Genomic DNA, 25,302 nt, shown 5'->3' on the forward strand with positions numbered 1-25,302 from the left:
TGGAGGGATTTATGCTCTGAGAAGCCTCCCCTCCTTTCCAGAGCACCATCTGAAAACAGGAGGTCCATGAGGCTTAATTAAAACCCACTGTCAGTCACCAAAGAGAAATGAGAGTTAAAATCCTAATGACCGTGAAGACGTGTCACTGTCTTCCCAAAAGAGAGGCTGTTGCTGATGCCAAGTAGGAGATTTATAAAGCCAAATTAGCATGCAGTTTGCCCTTGCTCTCTGTCAATATAGATATGGACTCACATCACTCTGATGCCAGGATGGCTATGGACTCACATGCGCTTCTTTAGCTCAGTGGGGCTGGTAGAGCAGCAAGGGTATACCTGTTGGCTCAAAAAGGACCAAGACACAATGAAATGGTGCTTATGAAGGTTTTTTTCTCCAGATAATGTCCACTTACAGAGTTAAAGATCTTGCTACCTGGAATGAAAGCACTTGCTACTGGAAACCCTCTCCAAGCATTTTTTATCATCCTTGCCTCTTACCAGAGAACATACTGTCCTATGCCACACGATGTCTGACTAAGAGTCAGTGCAAGTGCATTCATTACAGAGTTAAGTCTGTGCATTCGTCTTACCAGAAAAGAATAATCAAATGACTTATTACTTAAAGGCTTACCTTCAGCAGACAGTTTAACAGCATCTTTTTTTCAAAGTTAGCTCAATGTGTAAGATTAGTCCAGAAACTGGCCATTACCTCTGAATTATACATGACCTATAAATCAGGCTGTTACATGTGTGTATGTATAGTAAAAGAAAAAAAGTTTCTTAGGAAGAATCATTACCAATCACAATCCTACAGCAAACAGTAACTGCATTTTACATCTGCAAATCCAGGCTGAAGTGGGTTTACTCCCCTAGGTTCTCATGGAATTACATGCATGGCGTTGGCATTTGACTCACAGAATGCAAACTGAAATCATTAGCAGTCTTTGCACAGGTGAGTTTACCCTTGTAACAGGGACCTCTGAGTTAGGCAGTTATTATCTTTCTCATTTTACAGACAGTGAAACTGGGAGCTTGCGCCACTTTCCTACAATCACTCTGTCTTCAATCTGTTCAAAAGCTGTTTTGGAAACCTTCCATACATTGTGCTCTGTTTCAGACTATTCCCTCCCTTTTTCAAGCCCCCGTCCTTACCTTGGCATTCATCATCTTTGCATTCACCCAGCCTAGTTCCTGTCCAGTGTGCCTTCACTTTTATTCCTTATTGCTAAACCCTGCCAAATGTCACTGCCTTTTCATCGCCTGTGCCAGATCCTGGATGTGGATAACTTTTCCTCCGTAACCCATCATCCACCTGTGGGCTTTCACAAAACTCAAAACTCTACCTTCCTTGTTTTCAGCCATCTAAATCTAAAAAAAGAGACGGTGGGCACAGAAAGGCAAATATCTCACTCTGGTGCTCACCTGGATTTTCTGCCTCCTTTGTCCCCATCTTTGCATTTATTTGTTCTGCTGTTTCTGTACATTACAAGCTCCTCCAGGCTACAAAAAATCTGCAACCAAACAGAATAATTTGGAGCAGGGCTGGCCTTGAGGGTCATGGTTACATTTCCTTTCCAGGTCTGCAAGGTAGGACTGGGAGCTGAAACCTGGGACAGGTTCATGACCTGAAACTTGACCAAGAAAGACGAAAGGGGGTGCAACCCAGGCATGAAACACAGCAAAAGTGAGGATTGTTTTCTTAAGATTAGGTTTGTTTATAGAAAAGTCACTGACTATTTGACAAATTGAGTATCTCATTACTCAAAACTGCACATCAGAAATACAACACTGAGCACGTATTTAGGACGTGTCTGTATTCCAGTCACTTTTGTGAAGATTTTGCGCTCAGCTTTAACAAGAGGTGAGGTATTGTTTATCATGCTTTGCAGTCTAATTCTAATCACAGGGACTCAGCCTTTCTGTTACTTTCATGCAGTGTGATTAGTGCTTAATTACACAGCGATGAAACTGGTAGAAATCACATTTCAGTTTCAGATCTCATGCAGACAGGTGTAAGGTCTGTGACTGCCAAAGAGCTACAACCCCTTATATGTGGTCTGAATATATAATTCACAGCAAACAAGACCTAGTTAAAGATTAAGATGAAGAGCCCAAATGAGGGAAAAGGTCTTCAATAGAAAATGGTAAAGCATTTCTCTGTCCAAAACATTCTTTATGAGAGCCAAGGACAGGTTTTTATAACTATTTGTGCTCTAGCAAGGTGCATCTAGCGATGCTTTTATCATTTGGAAAGCAGGGATAAAAATATGTATGTGTGTATATACATATACGAAAATTTAATCTCATTAAGATACAAAGGTCTGCCTTTTCCAATGGGATTTATTTCAGTTCATCTTTTGATTTTGGAGATATTTCCCAAAGGTTCAGTTGGCATGATTCATATTATAGAATTTCTAAGTAATGAACTTTCTTTTTTTAACAGGGAAAAAAATGGTTGGCCTGATTTAGGTATCTCCTGCAATACAGGGGCAGTACTCTCTGGAAAACAAAGACTCATTTCAGAGGTGCAAACTCTCTATTTGATAGAAATTTTAAAAAACTATTGTCTTGCTGCCTTTATTGTATTGCTTTTACTTGATGCAGAGGCTAGTCAGGAGGTACAGAAAATGTAAGATAATACATATATTATTTATATATCTATATGTTTGTTGTTCTTTCCCACAGATAACTCCACTTGGCCAAACTAGCTATCAATGCATTGCAGCATCAATTTCAAATGAGACAAAAACCTGGTTTTGAGAGGGAAAAAATTGGTTCTAATTATCCAGTTACATATGCAACGTTTGGCCACATCAGATGCTATTTCCATCCATGCAGCAAGAAGAGAATAAGAATTGTTTCCATTTGCTTCTTGGAGCGAGAAATAAAGAGATGAGCCTTGCAGAGACAAGGGTTAGATTTTATGTGAGATGTTTTCTCCAGAAGGAGGGTACTGGCTAAAGCGGCACAGAGAGAATTTCAGCACCCCACCTCCCCTCTGCCCATATGTATGATCAGGCCCACTTGACAGAGTATGGCTTGTATGCTGTTCTTTGCAAAATTACATGGCAGAACAAGCCTTCAACAGAACCACGTTTTAATCAGGATGTGTGGCATGAACAGAGCTGTTCTCTTCAGAGCTCCCCGGTAACCCCATGAAACAAGGCAGTGCTGCTGGGGCATGCACTTGCTGCAGCACAAAGAAGCCCCCGCCCAATGCAGATCCTCTGCTAAGTGTGTCAGGTGTATGTTTTGGCTCAGTGCGAGCATGGCTAAAATGCTCATAAGGATAGTTAGAGTATAAAGTAATAAAGCCATTCTCTTAGTTAATGAAATTATCTTGGTGAATGTGTTTGTTAACTGCACATTGGCAGCAGCTATGTGGCTCGATCCACCCAGGGCTGGATAGCCCTGTGCCTTTTGGTGTAATCTTCCTGCTGTAATCTTCCTGCTCTGTCCCTTGTGGGTCAAAAACGCTCCAGGACTCTGCAGAACACTGATTACATTCCCTTGTTTTAAGGCTTTCAAACTTCCCTCCCCATCATTTTGTTCAGCAGAAATAAGGCTAAAACTTTCTATTCATTTAAATAGGTTTTGATCAAATTCTCTCATGGCTAAGCATTTCTCCCACCCTGCTGTAACAATTTAAATAGTCCCACTGGAAGAGAAACTTACTTCCTGGTGTCTTTAAAATCTTTGAGAGCAATACCTCACAGGTATGGTTTTCCTGCATGCCTGTCTGACTCAGAAGGCTTATCTCTGAGACATCCAGACATCTTGACATATTAATTGCTGATCATCTGCTGGACTGCAAGTTGCTTCTGAAAATAGAAAGGGATGGAAAGGCAACACGAAAGTAGAGAGGAAGGATCAATCACAGAAATAAAGCCCCAACATTTATGTTAAGGAATAAAGGAAGGGAAAAATAATTTCACAGAAATAAAAAGCAGGCAAGGAGAATGAAAAGAAAGCTGTTGATTGAAGACTAATGGCATCAAGCTGCAGAACTTCATGGAAGTTTTATTTACTGATTTTATCTGCTTTCATCTCCAAAAGTATTAGATTGCTTAAAAATATAGTAAGGTTTGTTGCAGATATAAAGCATTTGTACCTTACAATTGAGGAAACCTTGAGCCAAACAGAGCAATAGAGACCCTATCAAACCGAATAGCAAGAATATTGCATTTGGAGGGGTTTTGCCACCTGGTAGGTACCTCATTACAACAGGAGGTATGTATGTGCAAAAAACGTGCTTTACCACCTTCCCTGCAGTGGTTGCAATATATTACACTTTCCAGAAAGCAGCAATCAATACAGTATGTGCAGCCATTTTACCTTTTTTTTCTGCACTTTGGCACCAGATGACCCATAGAAAGATGTATAGATTCATTCTACTGAAGTCCTGAAAAGGTTACACAGGAGAGCTATCACTAGGTGTGAGAATATAACCTTACTATAAAGCAATTGTGAGCCTGCATATGCAATGAAACTACTTTATGATTAACCATTTTTCTCAAGCTGTTAGAAATTTCAAAATCCTAGACTATACTTTGAAATGTGCATTACTCAGTAAACAGCATTTTAATGCATAAACATCAGGGTTATATTTTTAAAAATTACATACTCTTTCTTTTCATGAGTACGCATTAAGCACTATTATCTCTAAGATGCTTAGGAACATAAAGTCTATATTAAAGCTGAAGAAATCTGAGCTTATCCTGAAAAAGCATGGATAAACTCAGATCACAGACTATTCAAAAGTACATCCTTTGCAGAAAGGAGGTGGTGGTGAAGGGAAGTTTAAGTTAGTAGGGGGGACACTTTAAACTCTAAGTCAATTGCTGTTTTGCTTCTGAAATCCAGCTGCTACAATTCCCCTAAAGGCAATGCTGCCTATCAATCCAGGAATGATTGACGTGGTGGATGCCAAGAAGCCCCCAGCTAGCAAGCTACAGCAAAGATCTTCATTTATAAATTACTATGGACACTTTGCATTTTTAAGCATGTAAAAACTAGTATCCTAATCAGGAGTTTAAACATTAAGGATACAAAGATTACATTTGCTTTTGCTGTGACACTCTGTGCATAAAATAATAGTGAATTTTAACTTTGCTTTCCTCCTAATATGCAACAATGTTTTCATGGTAGATTTGTTTGAGCCTGAAGTTGGTCCTCTTACTCTGGAGGAAAGACTTAGAATCATTCAGCTAAAATGGAGAGGACTTTACTCATGACTGTCACTACTCTTCCTTCTCCCACAGTGGCTGCATGGGTCTGTTTCTGTGAAAAACATAATAAAAATTTTTGTGACAAATTTGAGCCCAAGACATGTGCGGCCTTCCAATGCTTCTTTCCTGCATGAGGCACCATGTCCTGTACTCTTAACACCGAGCCACTGAATCAGAAGTCTTCTGGATTCAGCTTCAAAAGTACACCAAAGACAACACTTGGGAACTTCTTGGAGCCTTCCTCTGCTGTCCACATCTACAATCCTGGCAGATGCAGACCCCCAGCAGAGCACAGAAGAAGGGAATCAGCACAGGGAAGCTGCTGTTCCTCACTCCTCCTCCCTCAGCATCATCTTTCATTTGCATCTTCTCAATGTGCAGCCCCATCCTTGCTGCCTTTCTTCCTGCAAGTCTGCTCAGTTTCATTTAGATGTAAACTGTGTTTGGCCCAACAACCATTTAAATATGGCTGTTACTGAAATAGACCATTGAGCCAAGTGCGCTTCCGTTCTCATCAGACTGAAATGATGGCATTTCTTGTAACATTCCAGCAAAGGGTAACACTAGCTATGTTTTATAGCTATTAGATAAAGATGGATGCTCAGAAGCCAGAACACATGCATTAATAAAACATAGGCAGTTTGACATACTGCTTGCTAAGCTTGTCTGGTTTACAGGGGAACTATGTAACATGTCTATTAGGAAAAGATTATTCTATGGAAGAAGCCTTAAGCTCCTCTGACAAAAAAAAAAGAAACAACACCCAAAACAACCCAAAACCAAAAGAAAAACAAAAACCAAGCCAAAAAGACTGGTGTCCTGTATAGCCCCTTTGAGTACGTTCATGCTGCAGCTAACCTAGTGGAAGATTTTCCGAAGACTCTTTTACTGCTCTTGAGCACAGCTGAGCCTGTTGCAACATGACAACCACTTGCAGACTTCTAGAAAGTTACAAAGTACAGGTAAGAGTGTCAGAAGCCACTTGGATCATGTCAGGTATTTAATTAAGGAAGCATAAATCTGAAGTTTAAAAACAGAAACTGAAAGAAGATGGGATTTAATTGATTTTCATTCAAATAAATACCCCTTCTCCCTCTTTTCTTTTAGTGGTATAGAGAAAGGACATACCCCCAGATGTTAGCAGGTTTCGCACTGGATCACTTGTTTTGATTCTCCTGAAACTCCAAGCACACCACTGGGGTGAGGTGCTTCACTGAGAGTCCTCCACATTTTGTAAGATGCAAGGAAATTGGTAGGTTTTGCTCAGGATTTTAAACAATAATGAACTTATTATACTTTAAGTTTTATAGAAATATTTTTTCCCATCCTGCTGGATTATTCTTTCCCTCTTTTACTAGTAATAACATAGTTTCATCCTCAAATCTTCAAGTATCAAAAAGGAATGTACAGAAAATGAGCTGACATTTTTCTAAACAAGGTATTATTTATATTGCAGTCTCAGCATAGCAGGTGCCTTCAAGAAAAATAGGATACATTTCCAGTCTTGGAAAGAATAATTCCTAAGTAGACTCATCTAAGATTATGCTTTTAAGGGTGGGGATTGCAGATTACTCTTACAAGTAATGTTTAATCAGCACCTGCACTTTGAGTTGCCATATTTCTTCATAATAATGATGCTTGGCTCTTGAAAAGACATTAAGCTGAGGTGCCCGCAATTTAAAGCTTTCTTGGTAATTATCAATCTGGAACATTCCTATTCCTCAATGCTCTGAGGGCCTTTTGTGTCTGAAAAATATCTTATTCGCATCTACATTTGCAAATGTTAAAGTAACAAGTGTAAACAGAATGCATCTGCACCTAATCACAACTTTACATGAAGTGTTAAATTATACAACTTGAACAGAAATTTGGGATAGGAACCCAAACAACCATAGGAACACTGTTTTTTTGTTTGGGATTTTTTTGGTTTTGTTTTTTTTTCTGTCCCCCCATCACCCCCCCCCCATGTATATTTTTCAAAAACCCATGGTCTAGCAAGGCTGATTTGAAAATGTTTAGAACATGCAGGGGAAAACAAGACCTCTCAGAAGTGTTAAACCCTCTGATGGAGAACCATATGGTTCCTATACATAATGAGGTCTAAATAAAAAGGAATGTAAGAGCTTTAACTCCAGAAACTCTTGCTTTGGAGGAACTTTCTGGGTGGTATCATCACATTTCTTGATGCTGAATATCCCTAGATGTTCTTTGGAATCAAACTTTTCATTCACAAATCTGGGGACTTGAGAGGCTCCTACTCAAGTGACTCACAAAATCTGTAAAAGAGGTAGAGTTTAGGTAAGCCATCTTCATGCTATGTAGGTAAATCTCAGGATAACTGAGCTAGCAATATTATAACCAGATAAAACCCAAACATGAAATGTTTAACATTCATACCCTGTGCATACATATACATTCCTTTCACTAGCAATCATACTCAGACTGAATTATTCCAGTGCTGGGACTTACTACCCAATTCGCAAAGATGAAATCAGTACAAAACTGAGTAGAAAAACCTACAGTAGCCACATCTTCTTTCCTTCTTTCCTTCTTCTCCAGAGTGTTTTTTACAGATAGCGCTTTTCAGTGTGCTCCAAGAGCTACATGCAACAGATATGATTTCTATTAATGGGTCTGTGAAAGACTCATCACATTCTTAAAAACCAACAAAATCCCTCAAATGTATACACATCCCTGCTAATCAGCAAGTGTGAAGTGAAAATTCAAAATGTATCCTATCTTATATTTGGCTGCAACTGAAATTATGGTATCATGACTGTACACAGTGACTCTTGGGTTTTTATTGTGAAGTCTAGGGAGTCTGCTCTTGCATTTGAAAAAAATTCAGTAGCAGTGATTTGGCTGAAGCAATATGAAGATGGGCAAAGTACACTGGCCATTATCCATTTCTGGTACAAAGATGTCATATGCATGCAAATTTTACATTCTTGAAAAGATTTGCCTATTATGCACATTATGTTAGCCCCCTCCAGACTTCTCAAAGCCATGGATCAATCTCAAATTTTGCAAGAAAAATTCTTACAGGATGTGGTATGGCATGAGATACTGCATCTCCTCATGGCTAAACACTCAGCTTAAGTGGGAGCAGCTTTATCAGGAATTATTGCCGCTAGCTAGAGATGTTAGTTATTATAGTTCTTCCACTTTATCATATTATAGTTATACTTAGTTGTAATTATCATAGTTATTGATGAAAGTTCAATATCTACTCCTTTTGAAAAAAAAATGGAACTTCTGATTGTGGAAAATTTTACAAATGGGTTAATTTTACAAACTGTGTCTTAATATTAAATTATTAAGAAAATAATAATGAAAGAAAAAGACGATTCTCTAAAAATCTGGATACATCTCTTGGCTCCAGGAGGTGAATATCTGAGTTACTAAATCACTCCTCGGATTTTTAAAGTATAAAAGTTGATGCTACTAGGTATAGTTATTATGTGGGTTTTTTAGCCTTATAGCTTCATTGTCAGAAATTTCAATCAAAAGTCCATAAAATAACCTTGCCATGAAGACGAAACTGTAATTACTTATAATCAGTACAGTGCATAAAGTATGGCTTATATTCAATTAAATAATTCCACAGTTTATGGAATAAATTATGGCCATAACAACTATAATTTCAATGTGTCACCATCAACCAGAAGAGAAAAAACTTGAATTTCAAAATAAAATTTAAAATTCAGTTCAGGGCACACTAGATGTTTTTTCCTTGCTCAGTGACTCACTTTTCTTTTCTGTGGGTAAAATCCACATTTTACATATAATACATTGTGTTACTTTGAATTTTCTTAACACTTTCTACATTTGAACAGTCTCACATTTTTTGGAAACTCTGTATTAAGTCTGCTTCAAAGTGACCCCAAGACTATCCTTCCCCTGAAAATCAAACAGAGCTTGAATTGAGCTCCTCATGTCTACACATTTGAAAACCTCAGGATGAATTGCCATAACAAGATGATAGGATTTGTTTCAGATTTCTGAAGCTGTTGGGTTTTGTGGCCTTGGAAAAGTGGAGAAACAGAACTAGAACTACAACTACCTGAATGACTTCACCAGTTCATGTCAAGCACGAAATGCAGCTCTGGGAGAGATATTCAACTAAGGTTTTCAGATGTCCATGGTCACTTAAGAATGCTTTCTAAGGGGAATACGGCAGAGCTTGAGGAAAGCAAGACATAAAGGAGTGGGTGACTAAAAGTTCTTCTGGAGTAGGGTACCTTTGTCGTTTAGATTATCATATAAACTGTTCAGATTCAGGCAGGCACATGTAGAAAGAAATAGATTCTTTCTCTCCAAGTATATGATTCTTGTCCCGCTGACGGGAATGCAACTTTTCTCTTCTTATTCACCAAAATTAGTATTTAACCCTGTATACACAGTCTATAGTATTATCGTACTGGTTTCAGTAAGTCAAGAAATACAACATTACAGTGAAACCCTGCTATTTAAACACTTGCTGAGTGGCGCAGATGTGGCAAAGTGGCTCCTCAGATTTACTGTGTTAGCACATTCTTCCCTTCCTTCATGTTTTGCCTAGTTATTTTGTGCCTACAAAATCAAAATGCTGGTGCCTGCGGATCATGACTCTGATCTCAATATCACTGAAGTTTCTCAGGCTACAGCTATTCACTGTTGCAGACGACTTACTTGTAACATACACTAAAGATACCAAGGGAACCACGTTTGTGTATTAAAAGATACACTTGGCACAGGAAGTGAAGCAAACACAGAGATGTCTCTAGTTATTATTTTCCCTAACATGCAGACCTGGAAGATCGCCAATGGGCATGTCAGCTGGGGATGGACAAGCCTCCAAAGACCTGGATGCACACTGACTGGAGAAAGATTCTTAAGGCATGAGTCACACAGACAGAAGGAGGGATTTTTTTTCCCCAAGGATGTGACACTTGACAGAGTGCTGTATGATTTTAAAAAACAGAGACAGGTTTCAAGACCATAAGCCAGTACACCACTCCTTGACAGGTTGTCATCTATTCAAATCAACCCTGAGTGCCTTTCTGAAAGACATGCCACAGTCATGCAGCAGTTATTGGTCTCAGTTTTTGAGGTAAGAGGATGAAATTCTGCTGCTTGTTTATGATGGAACATAAGTGCGGATCGTCTAATGATCCTGTCTGGTCTGAAATATGATGAAATTCTAAAGGCAGTAATAAATCATACCAGAGATCTCAAACAAGAGGGGGGATGCTCCTATGTGTCAGGAAAGCTTTCTTTCACAGTTATAGATGTCACAACAAACTGAGAAACAGAATTATGTGCATATGTGGTTTTCGATTGGTGACAAAACAAGCATTGCTTCTAACTATGTATGTTTTCTGTGAGACACTGAACATTGAAAAATGGTCAAACTAACAACCTCAATACATTTTATATGCAAATTAAATGCTGTTTAGACGACACTTCTAGTGATTATAGCTCTCTATGTGACATATGTTTAATGATTCAGATTGGCTCCTGTTGAGAGGGATTTAAGACACGGCATTGGGATCAAATTATTTGCAAGAGTTGATTGAAGCTTATGTTCTACCCTGCAGCTTGTGTTCAGCTAAGGATCATCCTCTGAGTACATTTCATTTATCTCTTGCAGGATCTAAACTGTGGGCTTTTGCCACAGTTTTCTCTCTCCGTACGTACTGTTTAATCAGTTTCCAGCACAATCAGAGAGAACAAAATTGCTGTATTCTCATATTTGATTTTTTATTTATTTGTTAGGTCTTCAGTTTTTAAGGCCTTTTCACCTATTTACCTTGGCAACAGGTTCTGGATATCTAGCTCCCATTGAAATTAGCAAGAACTGATCATCCAGCCCCTTAAGAAGCTTTTAAACTCTCCACTATTCTGCATATCTTCATCATTGATTATCAATAAAATGCTGATTGTAAGAAACTGTGGATTCAGAAGTGCCACCATCAAATTTGGTGGCAACTTAAACTCAATCTGAGGAATACAACTACCAGTAACCTTCCCTGTGTTACTCTCTTGCTATGTTGATAAACCCTACCAAGTAGTGTTTTGGCAACCACACATGCTCTATAAAACATCTGCAGATGCACACATGCACACCTCTGGCTGGGCTGACATGGGAACTGAGTACACAGCTTTCAGTGAGGTTGTTTGAGTGCAAAAGTGTGATTTGGATCCAGTATGTAAAGATATTCCATTAACTTTTTTGGCCTTTGGATTGGCCCCTCAGCACTCACTAGTCTGGCCCTTATTAACAGTAATGATTGTTAAATCCAGGAGGAGGGTGGGGAATACAGAGTGCAGATAAGCGTAAATAATCAGAATGAATGTGTAATTTCCCAGAAGCACAATGCCAGCTGGCTTGGAAAAGACTGAGGGCAGCTGAAGCAATGGTTATTTCACTATTGTTTGAACACTGGATGGCTGATGGTGCTCTTCAGATTTGCCAGGTAGCTGGCTATTCTGTTCTGGTTTCTAGGAGCTCTCTGAAGGAGCAGGTTGTTCTTCCAGGACTCTGTAAGTGCAGGCTCTCCAAATGCCCAAAGGGGAGTATGGGCACCTCTGCATGTTAATTAGTCCCTTAATGAATGTGGGAAAAACCATCCAATTGTTGGCTGCTTGCATTCAAAGAACCTGTTGTGGGAGGGTGATGACACTGGAGGAGAATGCAACATAGAAACTCCAACTTCTGCGCTACGTAGTCTTGACCAAATAAAGACCATGAAGCTTGTAGAACTAACTTTGCATCTAAATCAGATTGTGCCCTTTTCCTTTTAAAACCCAGCCCCTACAAAGAAGACTTGCACCCCTTACTAGCGTAGAAACATCCTGAAAATGCTCTTTCCTCAGGGGAAGCAAGCTTACTTAAGCTCTGTGCATCACAGAAACCATCTACAGATAGTATGCAGGACTGGCGACAGCTCATTGCACAGAACTGCAATTCCCATTGCTAGAGCCATCACTGCAGTCTCAGCCCATGTACCAATAAATGCTCTGAGTCAGAACTAGGATGTCTCCTCTGCTGACTTTAAGCTAATTATACATTGTCTTCTGGGTATATTACATTTCTTGCAGGCAGTGAAGGTATGTTCAGCTAAAGCAGATGTAAAACACAGGTTTAATGCTCAGTGAAATCCTGAAAGAAAGCCACCTGTGATTTAAGACTATTAAATAGAAATTAGCTAAACGAATTCAAGAAGAGAGCAAATACTAAGCATTTTTAAGGAAACAGGAAAAGTTTGCACACATTGCATGTGAAATTTCACACTTCAGTGTGTGTATATCTTGCAAACCTTCCTTTTGATTTTTCTTTGCTCCCTTTCACAAAACATGGAGTATTTTCTGGGACACACCTTTGGCTTTACAGTCACTGTAGCAAATCTTTTAAATATTAAAATGTTTCAGACAGTTAAACTACAGCCTATAGTTTTATGGTATTAACCATCAATTAAAAGACCGTGGCATCTCCTGGACAGTCACTGGTAGAAGCGCTCCTTTTGGGGAGTTTGGAGGCACTTCTTTAGGTGATGCTCTGATTAGTCCTGGCCCTGTAAAAATAACTTGCAATTCCGGGGATAGCCACTGACTTTCAACGTGCATCAAGAAAATGGGGTACTAGGAAATAATATTGAGAATTGGTATAACTGAAGTATCAACTGCATGTAAATAGCTAGGGTATAACAAATTATCCCATTAAAATAAAAAGATAAATTTCTTAGATCATTTTGCTGACTACATAAACCATAATCATATAGCCTCCAGAATATTATTTAAAATATATGCAAATCAGAAATGTCGGATCCAAAATCTAACTCCTTAAAATTGACCAAGACCAAACTACAGACAAGAGGTTTGGGGTGGGATATGAGTATGAAAATCTGAAACTTACTATTCCCATTTATGCTGGAGTTCTGAGTTTGACTTGCCTAGAAGATATAAATTAAGATCTGAGCACAGATGTGGACTGAAAAGAAGGTATAAAGCCATGGTTGTAATTCTTCTTTCACAAAAAAAAAAAAATCAACAACAACAAAAAAATCACCCCACAATGTATTTTTTTAATTATTCCTCCTCTTCAGATTGTTTGCTATATGAAGGACACAACGCATAAAATTGCCATATCAGGAATTCAGTCGCATTACTTGTTTTCTTAGGTAGCATATGCAATGTTTGTAATCATGGAATATCCTACTTTTTAATCTCTGCCTTCATATGGTTAATCGTGCCAAAAATAATACCAGTTGATCCTGACAGGATTTCAGTGTTTTAGTGGTTTAGTGTGCCAAGAAACGATTTCTTAAATAATTTAAATAATTTTATGAACTCATGGTAAAAAAAGGGAGTTTATGACCTTTGGAAGAAGAGGCAAGTAAGTCAGGGGGAGTACAAGGATGTTGTGAGGTTATGCAGAAGACACCTGCTCAAGCTGCCTGGGGCAGATCCAGAACGAGAGCAGCAGCACTTCTGCTCTTTAGCAGGGACACTCACTTGCCTTAGCAGGGCATTTTGCAGTCCCAAGTTTCAAGACACTAACTCCACCCTAACTGCTTTCCTGTTGTCTATATGCAAAAGACACACAAAGTGCCTGGTGTCACTGTGCATGCCAGTGCATGCGCCTTGCCAGGGTTGGAGGTGTACTGTATGCTCAGCTGCCATGCCTTGAGCCCTGCTCTTAGCAGCAAGAAATTATGGAATCATGGACTCACAGAATGGTTTGGATTGAAGGGACCTTAAGGATCATCTAGTTCCAACCCCCCTGCCATGGGCAGGGACACCTTCCATTAGAGAAGGTTGCTCAAAGCCCCATCCAACCTAGCCTTGAACACTGTCAGGGATGGAGCAGTGTTCAAGCTTCTATGGACAACCTTTTCCAGTGCCTCAACACCCTTACAGCAAAGAATTTCTTCCTAACATCTAATCTAAACCTACACTCTCAGTTTTAAACCAGTACACTTTGTCCTACTACTACAGACCATTGTAAGAAGTCCCTCTCCAAATTTCTTATAGGAGCCCTTTAGGTACTGTAATGCTGCTACATGGTCTTCCCAGATCCTTCTCCTCTACAGGTTGAACAACCCCAGCTCTCACAGCCTGTCCTCATACTGAAGGTGCTCCAGCCCTCTGACCATCTTTGCGGCCCTCTTCTGGATCCAGTCAAGCAGGTCCATGTCTGTCTTATGTTGGGGGCCCCAGAGCTGAACATAGTACTGCAGGTGAGGCCTCAAGAGAGCAGAGTAGAGGGGAAGAATCATCTCGCTTGACCTCCTTGCCACATTGTTTTTGATGCAGCCCAGGATGTGGTTGGCTTCTGGGCTGCGAACTCACATTGCCAGGTCATGTCCACCTTTTCATTCACCAACACCCCCAAATGAAAGTTTCTCCTTATTTGGAGAAATAAGGAGACATGTTTGTCAGACAGACCTGGAAATAGATAACAAACCCTTGCTTGTCTTTGAAAATAGGGGTCTTACTATATTAGCAGTTTCTTTTATTCTGCTCCATATCCCTGCTGCTAGAGAAAGATGTAGGTGAGGGAAACTAGGAAAGCACATGTGGCTGCACTAGTGTGACACCAGCTCCAGCTCTGTATCATATGTGAGCCTTAGGGGGCTGTGGTAATTCCTGCCATCTGGTGAAAGCCAGGAGCAAGTTTTCTGCCAGCTGCAGAGGTGCTGCAGCCACACGTCCTATCACCATGCCATTCACCAAAGGCAGTGCAAAAGGTATAAGAGAAAACAAAGGAAGAAAATTAGTAAGAGAGAAAAGAAAAGGGGAAAAGGTTGGTGAAAGGGCTTATGATGAGGGTTGTGAAACACTGGAACAGGTTCCCCAGAGAGGGGGTAGATGCCCTGAAAATTATTCCTGGAAAAATTCAAGTCCAGGCTGGATGGGACTTTGATCAACCTGATCTAGTTGAAGGTGTCCCTGCCCATGGCAGGGGGTTGGACTAGATGACTATTAAAGACCCCTTTCAACCCAAACCATGCTATGAATCTATGGTTCTAGGAAAATAAAAAGGAAAAAGAAAAGGGAATAGAAAAGGAAAAGGGAAAAAGAGAAAAGGAAAATAAAATTTTAAAAGAAAAAAAGGGAAAAGGAAAGAGAAAAGGAGCAGCACTTCAACTCTCTGCATTAGCTATAGACCAGCTGGGCTCCCAGCTGAGACACTTGGATGGGTTTCACTCTAGAGCAAATGAACAAAGAGACAGCATGTCAGCTGTCCTCAGGAGAAGATTCCCGAGGAGGAAAGCTGCATGATCCCTCTTTCCTATTTTGGGGTGTAAATGGATCACACTTGTGCTGCCTGAGAGCTCTTATTACTGCAAATCCCTCCTTTTGGAAGCTTTATGTGGAGTCCACATGTTTAATCATGTCCATCTCATCAGGATGTGAGAAAACCTATTTCTCCTTGCCTAATACGTCAAATGCTATACTTCAGCAGCGATCTCTTGTAATTCTTCCATGTTATAATGAACAGGTTCCTTGTTAAGACATTTTCTGGCAATTTAGGAAAAACAGAAAGTAATCTCTTTCTCTGAAGCTTCACGTAATGTTTGTAAATGTGTAAGTGTGGAGGTTGCAAATTTTTACAAAAACATGTAAAAATTAATTCCATCGTGTTTTTGTCTTGGAAGGAATCTTGCCATATGCTTTACATAATGCCAAATGAATTTAGGAAACAGTGACATGAATTTCACTGAAATTTCTCTATGACATTCATCAAATTAAAAATTAGAAGTCAGGCTTTTGCACAAAAGTAACACAAATAAAAGTTAATTCTTTTTTTTTCTTTTTTCTTTTTTTTTTTTCTTTTTCACTGATAATGGAGAGATGTGAGAACTATCTGAAAAATGTTGGGATACTTTTCATATTATTGGATTTAACTCTTAATAAGACAATATGGATGACATATTTATAAATCCCTTGCAGAATAAGCCTGAATCACGCAGCAGTCATGGTTGAAGTCCTGGCTCATGGAGGTTTTGTTATTGACATCCAAATGCATAAAAATTTCATGTGTGGTTTCTGAAGAAATGTTTTCTTTGTCTCTCATTATGCTAAGACTCATATATCTAAACTTACGCACATGACTGCTCCTACTGGGCTCAATGGGACTTAAGTAAAATGGGGCCAGTGCACACTTCTTTGCATGGTAGGTGTTACAGAGTTAAAATATTCTCATCTTGGTAGAACAGATTTTATGCAGACGGATGCACAGCATGGGTCTCCAAGCCTCGGAAATTATATGTGTGTGTAAAATCAGACACTTTTTTTCCAGAGAGAAGGACAGTTTTCTCATTTTTTCAGGTCTGTGCCTGAGAAAATTTTTATAAAGGGCTATTAGACAAGCCTGATGAAGCCCCCAGTTCAATGGAAATAACAAGCTACCTTACAAACTGAGCTCTCAGAAAGCGAGACCTAACTACAGTCTCACTGCAGGAGATGACACCTTGCAGAGCACTTACTGTAGACTAGGAAGAAGATTGATAAATAAACCACTTCATTTTAAATAGAAAAAGAGAACCAAAAAGAGACAAGAAGAGGTTTGGAGTTCCTATACTATAGGCTTCTCAAATAAAGATGATAAGTAAGTTATAAAGGTTGCAAATATATCTGAAAACGCAGTGATAGGTTTGACTGGAGACAGTCCTCTTTGACTTGTATGTGAATTTCAGTTTATTCCCTGCACTTTGTCCAGAGTCTCAGCTTTGGGTCACTGCTGTCTGTAAGAAAATGCACAGAGGCTGCACATTTGCCTGGTTGCCTTCTTTTTTTTTTTTCTTCATGTTTAAATTATAGCAAAGCTTTTAGTATCACAAGCAAAATATTTTTTTTTGATTGTGCATGTTCTCTTGATGCATTAGTGATCAAAGGGCCCTTCTACAAAATAGGAACTCATTTCACTAAAGAAGGCAGCTGCTTCAACAGAAATTTACAGCCACCATAAAGATCTTTAAGAAGAACACACAAGTGTCGTGGTTTAAGTCCAGTCCATAAATCAGAACCATGCAGCCTACTCCTCCCCAAGCCCTTTCCCCTTTCTTCCCCCCACTCCCAGAGGAATGGAAAGGAGAATTGAAAGCATGTAACTCCCACAGGTTGAGATAAGAACAGTTTAATAACTAAGGTATAACACAAATCACTACTGCTACCACCAATAATAATAATGATAAAGGAAATAACAAGGGAAGAGAACACAACACCTCACCACCCGCTGGCCGATAATACCCAGCCCCCAGCAGTCCACCAGCCCTTCTGGGTAACTCCCAGTTACATCCCGGGCATGACGTTCTGTGGTACGGAATACTTCTTTGGTCAGTTTGGGTCAGGTGTCCTGTCTCTGCTTCCTCCCAGCTTTCCCTCCTCCCTGGCAGAGCATGAGGCTCACAAAGTCCTTGGGCAGACTAAACATTTGAGCAGTACCTAAAAACATTGGTGTTATCAGCGCTGTTCCCAGCCTGAAAGTCAAAACCACAGCACTGCACCAGCTACTAAGGAGAAAAAATGACTGCTACTGCTGAACCCAGGACAAGTAAAGCAGTAAGGAAATAGGTTTACACTGAGGTTGTATTGGTTTTGCATGACAAGATTTTGGTAGCAGTGGGGCTACAGGGTGGTTTCTATGAGAAGCTGGCAGAAGCCTCCCCTGCCAATGCCAGACAGCTCCAAGACAGACCCACAGCTGGACAAGGCTGAGGCCATCAGCAGCGGTGGTATTACCTCTGGGATAACAGATTAAAGAAAGGGGAAAAGTTACTGCTCACTGTGGTCAGAGAGAGGAGCGAGAATGCAAGAGAAACATCCCTTCAGACACCAAGGTCAGTGCAGAAGGAGGGGAGGAGGTGTCCCAGGTTCTGGAGCAGAGATTCACCTGCAGCCCATGATGGGGCAGGTTGTGCCATGGAGGTCCACAGTGGAGCAGATATCTACTGGCAGCACATGCAGTACCCCACACTGGAGCAGGAGGTTGCCTGAAGGAAGCTGTGACCCCATGGGAAGCCCACGCTGGAGTAGACTCCTGGAAGGAAATGTAGAGCTGTGAAAGAGGAGCTGACAGTGGAGCAGGGGAGAGTGAGAGGAACCTTCCCCCTGAGAAGTAAGAAGTGTCAGAGACAATGTGTGATGAACTGTCCACAACCTCTATTTCCCATCTCCCTACACCACTGGGGGGAAGCAGGTACAGAAAATCAGGAATAAAGTTAAGCTCAAGAAGAAGGGAGAGGTGAGGGGAAAGTGCATTTAAGATCTGCTTTTGTTTCTCATTATCCTACTCTTTTGTTTGGTAATAAATTACACCAGTTTTCCCCAATTAAGTTTATTTTGCCTGTGATGGTAATTGGTGAGTGATCTCTGCCTGTCCTCATCTTGACCCACAAGCCTTTTGTTGTATTTTCTCTCTCTTGTCCAGCTGAGGAGGCGAGCGACAGAGCATGGGGATAGAGCAATAGAGGTGGGCACCTGGATTCCAGCCAGGATCAACACACCACGCACAGCTTTTAAGGGGTATGGCACCTTTCCATGGATTCGTTGCATTTCTTGCTGTGACCGTAGTGTAACACTGCTAGGAACGCAGGCAGGGGCTCAGTCTTCTTGAGGTTCTCCTATTTTTTCATATACATCGTTTAATATTAATAGCAGCATTATTTGCCAAAAAAGAGTTTTCCAGATTTCCCACCTTTTGAATATTGCAGATGCAGACTCCCAGCAAAGAGGAAAATTACATGGAGAAACCACTGGTTTTTCTTTTTATTTACAACACAGCATAGCCTGGGTTTGCTTTGATGTCCTATTATTGAGACTGTTTTCCCTCCATAGCACATGAAATGATATTATAAGCACTGGGGAAAAAAAAATAAAACTCACAACATAACCACAACAAAACAAAGACAGAAATTGCAGATAGGTCTGGATGAAGACCATTTTATACAGGTATGACACAGAAACACAGTAAAGGCCTGCTCCATAGCTCTGTTAGATTTTTGCTCTGTTTGCCGCTCTGCAGAGGTGGCCAGGAGCTAGGCAGCATGCCAGCTCTGGCTCTCACACACACACAGCTCTGCTGCACCTGGACCCAGAGCCCGGCTTTGTGGTATTATTACTGCTGAACTGAACTGCACCATGGGGCACCAATATGTCTTTATGTGATGACCCGAAGTCATGCAGGCAGATTTCCCTGAGCCTTGTTTTGAGTTTTTAATTACATGACTTTCCCACCCTGAATGTCTCACCCCTTGTGCTTCCTCTCCCAGTGCATGCACATCTGCTTGACTGAGAGGGCAGCTGGTGCATCCCACAGAGTGTGCTCTTCTTAAGCAGAGCATGCTCATGTTCAGGCTTCCAACCCAAATAGCAAAAGAAGGTCAGTCAATGGTCTGGAAAAGTAAATTAATGTCATTTCTGGCAGCAGCCTTCCTCTGTGAGTGATTTCTGACTCCTCAGTCTTAAGAGCTACACAGGTCACCTCAGTTGGAAAATCCCCTGTAAGCTTCCCCTCTAACTACTCCGTGGCAGGAGCGAGCAAAACATAGGAAGGCTCTGCCATCTCACCACAGGGCCAATGGCCACTACACATTCTGGGGGCTCTTCAACCTTTCAACCTCCTTCCCAGGTGACTGGAGGGCAGGGGAGTGCATAGCATAGTGGGGTTTAAAAGGATATGCAAAAACTTTTACAAATCGAGTTACAGCACCATGCAATTTACCACAATTTAAAACAAACCAACCTAATCTTTTGGTGATGGGGTACAGGTTGCTCACATATATAAAAAAAGGAGAAACCTGTCTCTGGGACCAACCACCACACCTCAACCATCTTGCTGACAGATCACGCTGTATACCCTTCATCTGGTTTTGCTGCTGCTATTGTCACATGAAAGCCTTCAGAAATGTGCAGAACACAGAATACCGCACTGGTTGAAGGATGTAGAAGTTCAATCTTCTCGGCTCTTACATAAAGAGAGCTCTGCTGCTACCTCTTTAACATCACCTGCCCAGTACCTAATGTAATACATGCTGTAACAGGGTACAGTAAATAGGCATGAACAATATGCACTATGCCAGTTCCACCAACATACCATTTGCAGTTATATTCTTTGCACATGCCACATGAAATCCAGACTTCTTGACTTCTCTCTGAGTGCAAGAAGACTTGAACAAGCCCTCTGTCCAGATGTCAGTCATTTCCATCCATTCTCACAAATAAACAGCTGCTTTCTCAATCCTGTGAATTTTGCCAGGAGCAGCCAGCAGGGAGGGAAGAGTAGCAGCCCCATGGCAGGCAGGGACAGGCAAAGCAGGCAGGGCAGGCAGACCTGAGCACCAGGAAAGTGGGAAAGCAGAGCTGCTGCCTGCCCTGGCTGAGGACAGCTGCCCATCTCTCTCTGGGGAAGCCCTGCTGAGCAGAGGATATTGCAGTGGAGAGTGAGGGAAAGGAGGGCTTTGAGAGAAATCTCCTTCATGCCTGCAGATAACCAGGTTTCATTAGATAACTGAGTTTCAGAAACCCACAGGAACCTCAGATAGCATGGGTTCTGCTTACAGTGCCTGAGAGGACATCTATGAAAAGTACTTAGTAGTTCACCACTGCATCTGGGCGATGCTTTTTGCTCCTGTGTGCTGGAGGCAAAGCTCCATCCAAACTGGTAAACATGTTTTTTGTGTTTTCTTATTCTCTTTTAAGTACCATTTTCTGCTGGTTTTCTTAATAACTCTTTGTCATCACTGTTTAATAAAATTACCCCACTTTCTGAAACATTTGGGTAATGAACTAGGTAATAGAGTGGCCAGCTCTCTGCTCTTCAGCTGACCAGCTGTCACACCAAGGTCTGTCTTTTGCAATTGGTAGATGTTGGTTTTGATGTTTAATTCCCTTATTTCATCAAAAGACTTTCTTTGAAAAGAGCATTTGAATCATGCATGTGTTGGAGGCGTTTTTTGTGTCTAAGTCAGCTGCTAGAAGCAACTGGGTTTTCTTGATTAAAGATACTTTTTTTTTTAAGAAATCTGGGGATTTTTGTTATGAAAGTGATTGCTTTGCATTATTCAGACCTGGTGATAATTAATTGCAAAACATCCAGAATCGTGCACCTTGTGCAAGGTTTCTCCTGTACTGAAATGACTTAGAGACACTGTGCACCACACACCAAGGTTCCCTTGCTCCTTCCTGCAAGGATGTATGGGTGGCATGAAGGAAGCCTTTTGTGTTTAGCAGATTTTAATAGGTAGTAGTGGCTGATTGCCACCACTGTCCAACGGTAACTACCTTAGGGTATTTATTCGACAAAAGGACCAAAATAATTCAAAGTTTATAGATGTGAGGTGGGGGGACTTTTTCAAGAATTCACAGAAAAATGCCCCAGATAATACTGTATTAAATATTGCAGGAGAAGTTAAAAACATGTGGGAATATGGCAAGCTTTCAACAGGCTTTGCTAAGGTCAACACTAAGTCTGATACTTTCATTTTCTTCTTATTTTTAAACATTAAAAGTCACTCTTGAGCTCCAGTAAGTATGGGGACATACAGAGAGAGAAGTTCTGCTCTATGGGAGGACGTTTACAGCAGATAATAGAACAGTTTCACGAAAATAGAACCATTTTCATGAAAATCCGTAGGAATGATTATATTGAAGTTAAAATGTATTGCAAAGCAGTATTCAGAAATTCTCAGAAGTTTGCTTTTGCATTCTTCCATAGCAAACTTGGCAGAAAGAGATAGAAAAATCGGTCTCAAGACCTACATTTTGGACTCTGCTATAAATATAGATCAATCTATTCTTAAGTGTTCCAGAATTTGCTAGTTGCTTACTCAACATCTAGCAGCATGTTTGAAGCATGTCTGAGAGAATGACCTGAAACAAAGAGGAAATCAGTCAGTTAAGGCTTTGCATTCTTTCTACCTGGGATGGTAGGATCTGACCTGAATAAGACTCATGCAAAAAGACGGTGAGTCCTGCCACAGCACTGCTGGGACCCTGCACCAGCTCCTCAGCCCATGTGTTGGAGGGATGAGGTTCCACGAGGTGTGGGTCAGGTGGATGAAGACCCAGCTTGTATCTGGAGGACCTCACTATGGTCTTCACCATGGGCTGCAGGGGAATCTCTGCTCTGGTGCCTGGAGCACCTCCTCCCCTTCCTTCCTCACTGACCCTGGTCTCTGCAGAGCTGCTTCTCTCACACATTTTCACTCCTCTCTCTGCTGCAGTTGCTGTTATGCAGTTTCCCCAACTCTCCCTTTTTAAATCTGTTATCCCAGAGGCGCTACCACCACTGCTGATGGGCCCAGATACAGGGGAAGCTTCCGGCAGTTTCTCACAGAAGCCACTCCTTAGGACCCCACCACCAGCTGAACCTTGCCACACAAACACAATACATCTGTGAACAGCTGGACAGAAGCTAGCCAGCACAGTTCAGAAAGGTGGCTGTTAGGTGAAATAATAAAGGTGATGTTCCCTTCTAGTGTATTATATCGGCTTTACTCCCATTTTTTGCATTCATAAATATCCTTCTGTGCTGCTTTGGTGGTTCAGAGCAAATACAGTGCTGGTTTGATTGGTCTTTTAATATGAGAACATTTATACCAAACTTTTGCTGGTCTGTACCGTGAATCTGGCTCTACAATTCGCTACAGCATCCAGCACCTCCTTCCCATAAGTGGTAGCAAGGACTAAAAAGAAAAAGCAGAATAGTTTCTGCATATCACTTGCAAATGTATTCTTTGCAGATCAGTTCTGAAAAGGGAATACGGATTTTACACATTTTATTTATTCCATCTTTTTCTTTTGCATTGTGGCTAGTTTTTGATTTTCACAAAGGCTGATATTCCCATTTATAATATCAGGAAGGATGTATGAAAGTGGGCAGCAGTGCAGTGAGTCATTTGCCTTTACAGATTCAAATACTGACCTCCATATTTGTCTGTTCCAGGCACTTGCATTGCATTCTTGGAGAAAAGTTATGAACTCTACATCTAAGTGGATGCTGCTACTTCATGTCATAAGGAATAAAAAAAAAAAAAAACAAAAAAAAACCCTTTGGATTTTCTAGCTCCTTCCTATGGCAAGTAACCACAGAGGAGAGAAGTACCTGGCAGGTAATTCACTATAACATCTCCTGGAAAAGTATCTGATATTTGTCCCTGGCATATTTGCTCAGCACAATCGTACAGGTTGCAGAAAATTGTGTCAAATAGCATAACATGCAAGACTTAACAGTTGCTTCTGTTTCAGGACAGACAACAACAAAAATGTAGTGAACCAAGATGGACAGTGCTGCCTTGTAGTGCCAGGCCCTTTAAACACCACACTGTGAGTACTTAACTGCAAATAATTCATGGTCTAGGCATGGAGGTTCTCACTATTTGACCAAATGCTTCTTTTCAGCTCATGACAGATGATCAGGTGTCATAGGAAGCCTTGCCTGGGTGTGCTGAAGTAGTATGTGCTTTGATGCTGGTTTGGGGATCAGTACACTGATGCCTCCCTGCCCTCCTCCCCAGCTATGCGGAGGATGGCAGAGAGACATTAGCTTCCTTGGAGTGGGGCAAGCAGCCTGCTAAATCAGACAGCAAATGAAAAGCTTACAAGTATCTGAAGTGAGTTGCAGGCACTGCTCTGACTTGGAGGAGAGAAAGCAAGCAGCTCTATGTGTGGAATTAAAGTCACAGGGTTTTGGTTCTATAACGATGAGGATCATGCTGCTGAGAGCCAGATCAACTGTGCATGCAACTGCATGCATAAGGCAGGTTTGCCTTGCTGTGCCATACAATGGTGAGATTTAAAAAAAGAAAATTATGCTGTTGCTAAACTAAGCTTTTATAGCAACAAACTGTCCTGGATCCGCTCTGATGATGCATCTGTATACTGCAGACAAGCTGCTCCAGGTCAGACTCATGTGTTTCAGAAGCCTTTCAAGGCCTTATTCTCCTCTTCTACATAAAACTATTCACAGCTAGTTCATTCATGGGTAATTCCCTATTATGTATTTGAACCACTGCCAATACACACCAGTTTGTGTCCACTGGAGGGCCTACAGTAGCATGGAAATATTGATGACTGAAATTTGCCTGACCAATTTGGTGGCCTTCTATGATGGGGCTACAGAGCTGATGGGTAGGGGCAAAGCAGTTGATGTTGTCTACCTGGACCTGTGCAAAGCTTTCAACATTGTCCTGCATGACATCCTTGTTTCTAAACTCAACAGACATAACTCTGATGGATGGACTGCTTGGTGGATTGGACCACACTGGCTGGTATGGCCACATACAGAGGATGCTATATACAGGCTCTCAAGAGAATTGTTTTAGGCACAGAGCAGGAACTAACCTTCAATAATGTTTATGCATGTCATCCATTATTACAATACTTAAATGCTATGGATATCCCTTTCCAGAGAAAAGCAAACTTAGGGGACTTGGTGTGGGTTTGATATAAATACGAAAAAGGCCCTTTGTCTCTTAAGGGTTGAAATTGCTTTTACATCCTGAATAAGTTGGCCCATATTAAGCAATATGCCAGATGGACATCATAGGAAATGCCTTAGATTTTATGATGCTTTACAACTTGCAAATTACCCAAACCCATTTGCTATAAATTACTCAAGATATTAAGGCCCCAATTTTCAGAATTAGCCTCCAATTCTGTGCCTGCTACTAATTACAAGTACAATTTATAGCAAATAGATACAAGGCCTTTTTTTTCAATATTTAGACATCTGCCTACCTGATCATCCCACAAAAAGACAGCAATGTGCTCTAAAATGTTCCCAGAGTAATCTGTCTCTGGCAAATTGCTTCCATGAAATTGGAGCCTGACTTGAAGTCCTCTCAAAAGCCCCAGGATTAAAAAATAATTACACAGTTACTGTGTTTCTTTGTGCAACACAGCTTTAAAAATCTTTCATTAAACATATGCTTTATTGCTATCATCATTTTCCTGGGGTCTGCTGCACTGGCAAACTTACGGTCTATCACCTAAAAATGTCAGTGTGATGCCTTCAGTACACATAACAAAGACAGATCTTCCTTAATGTTGTTATAAAAATTATTTTCATGTTCCAGCATTTGAATTTATGA

General features: G+C 40.8%; 1 protein-coding gene across 6 annotated transcripts in view; it reads right to left on the reverse strand.

Moving 5' to 3' along the window:
• The window catches only part of GRIK1 (glutamate ionotropic receptor kainate type subunit 1), a 168,549-nt gene that overhangs the window by 86,108 nt on the left and 57,139 nt on the right, over positions 1 to 25,302 (reverse strand). For 5 of the 6 annotated variants that reach the window (XR_009965516.1, XM_062622171.1, XM_062622168.1 and 2 more), the window contains exon 1: positions 18,909 to 19,085. The exons of the other annotated variant lie outside the window; for it this stretch is intronic. Coding sequence is in view for 4 of the 5 variants with exons in the window: in XM_062622171.1 (XP_062478155.1) it covers positions 18,909 to 19,053 (145 nt within the window). In the remaining variant the exon portion in view is untranslated. Of the gene's footprint in view, positions 1 to 18,908; positions 19,086 to 25,302 lie in introns of those variants that run through there. 6 annotated transcript variants of the gene reach the window in all.

The sequence above is a fragment of the Pezoporus occidentalis genome, unplaced genomic scaffold, assembly GCF_034315485.1.
Source record: "Pezoporus occidentalis ecotype Australia unplaced genomic scaffold, CSIRO_AGI_Poc_V1 ctg24, whole genome shotgun sequence".
Classification (NCBI taxonomy): Eukaryota; Metazoa; Chordata; class Aves; order Psittaciformes; family Psittacidae; genus Pezoporus; species Pezoporus occidentalis.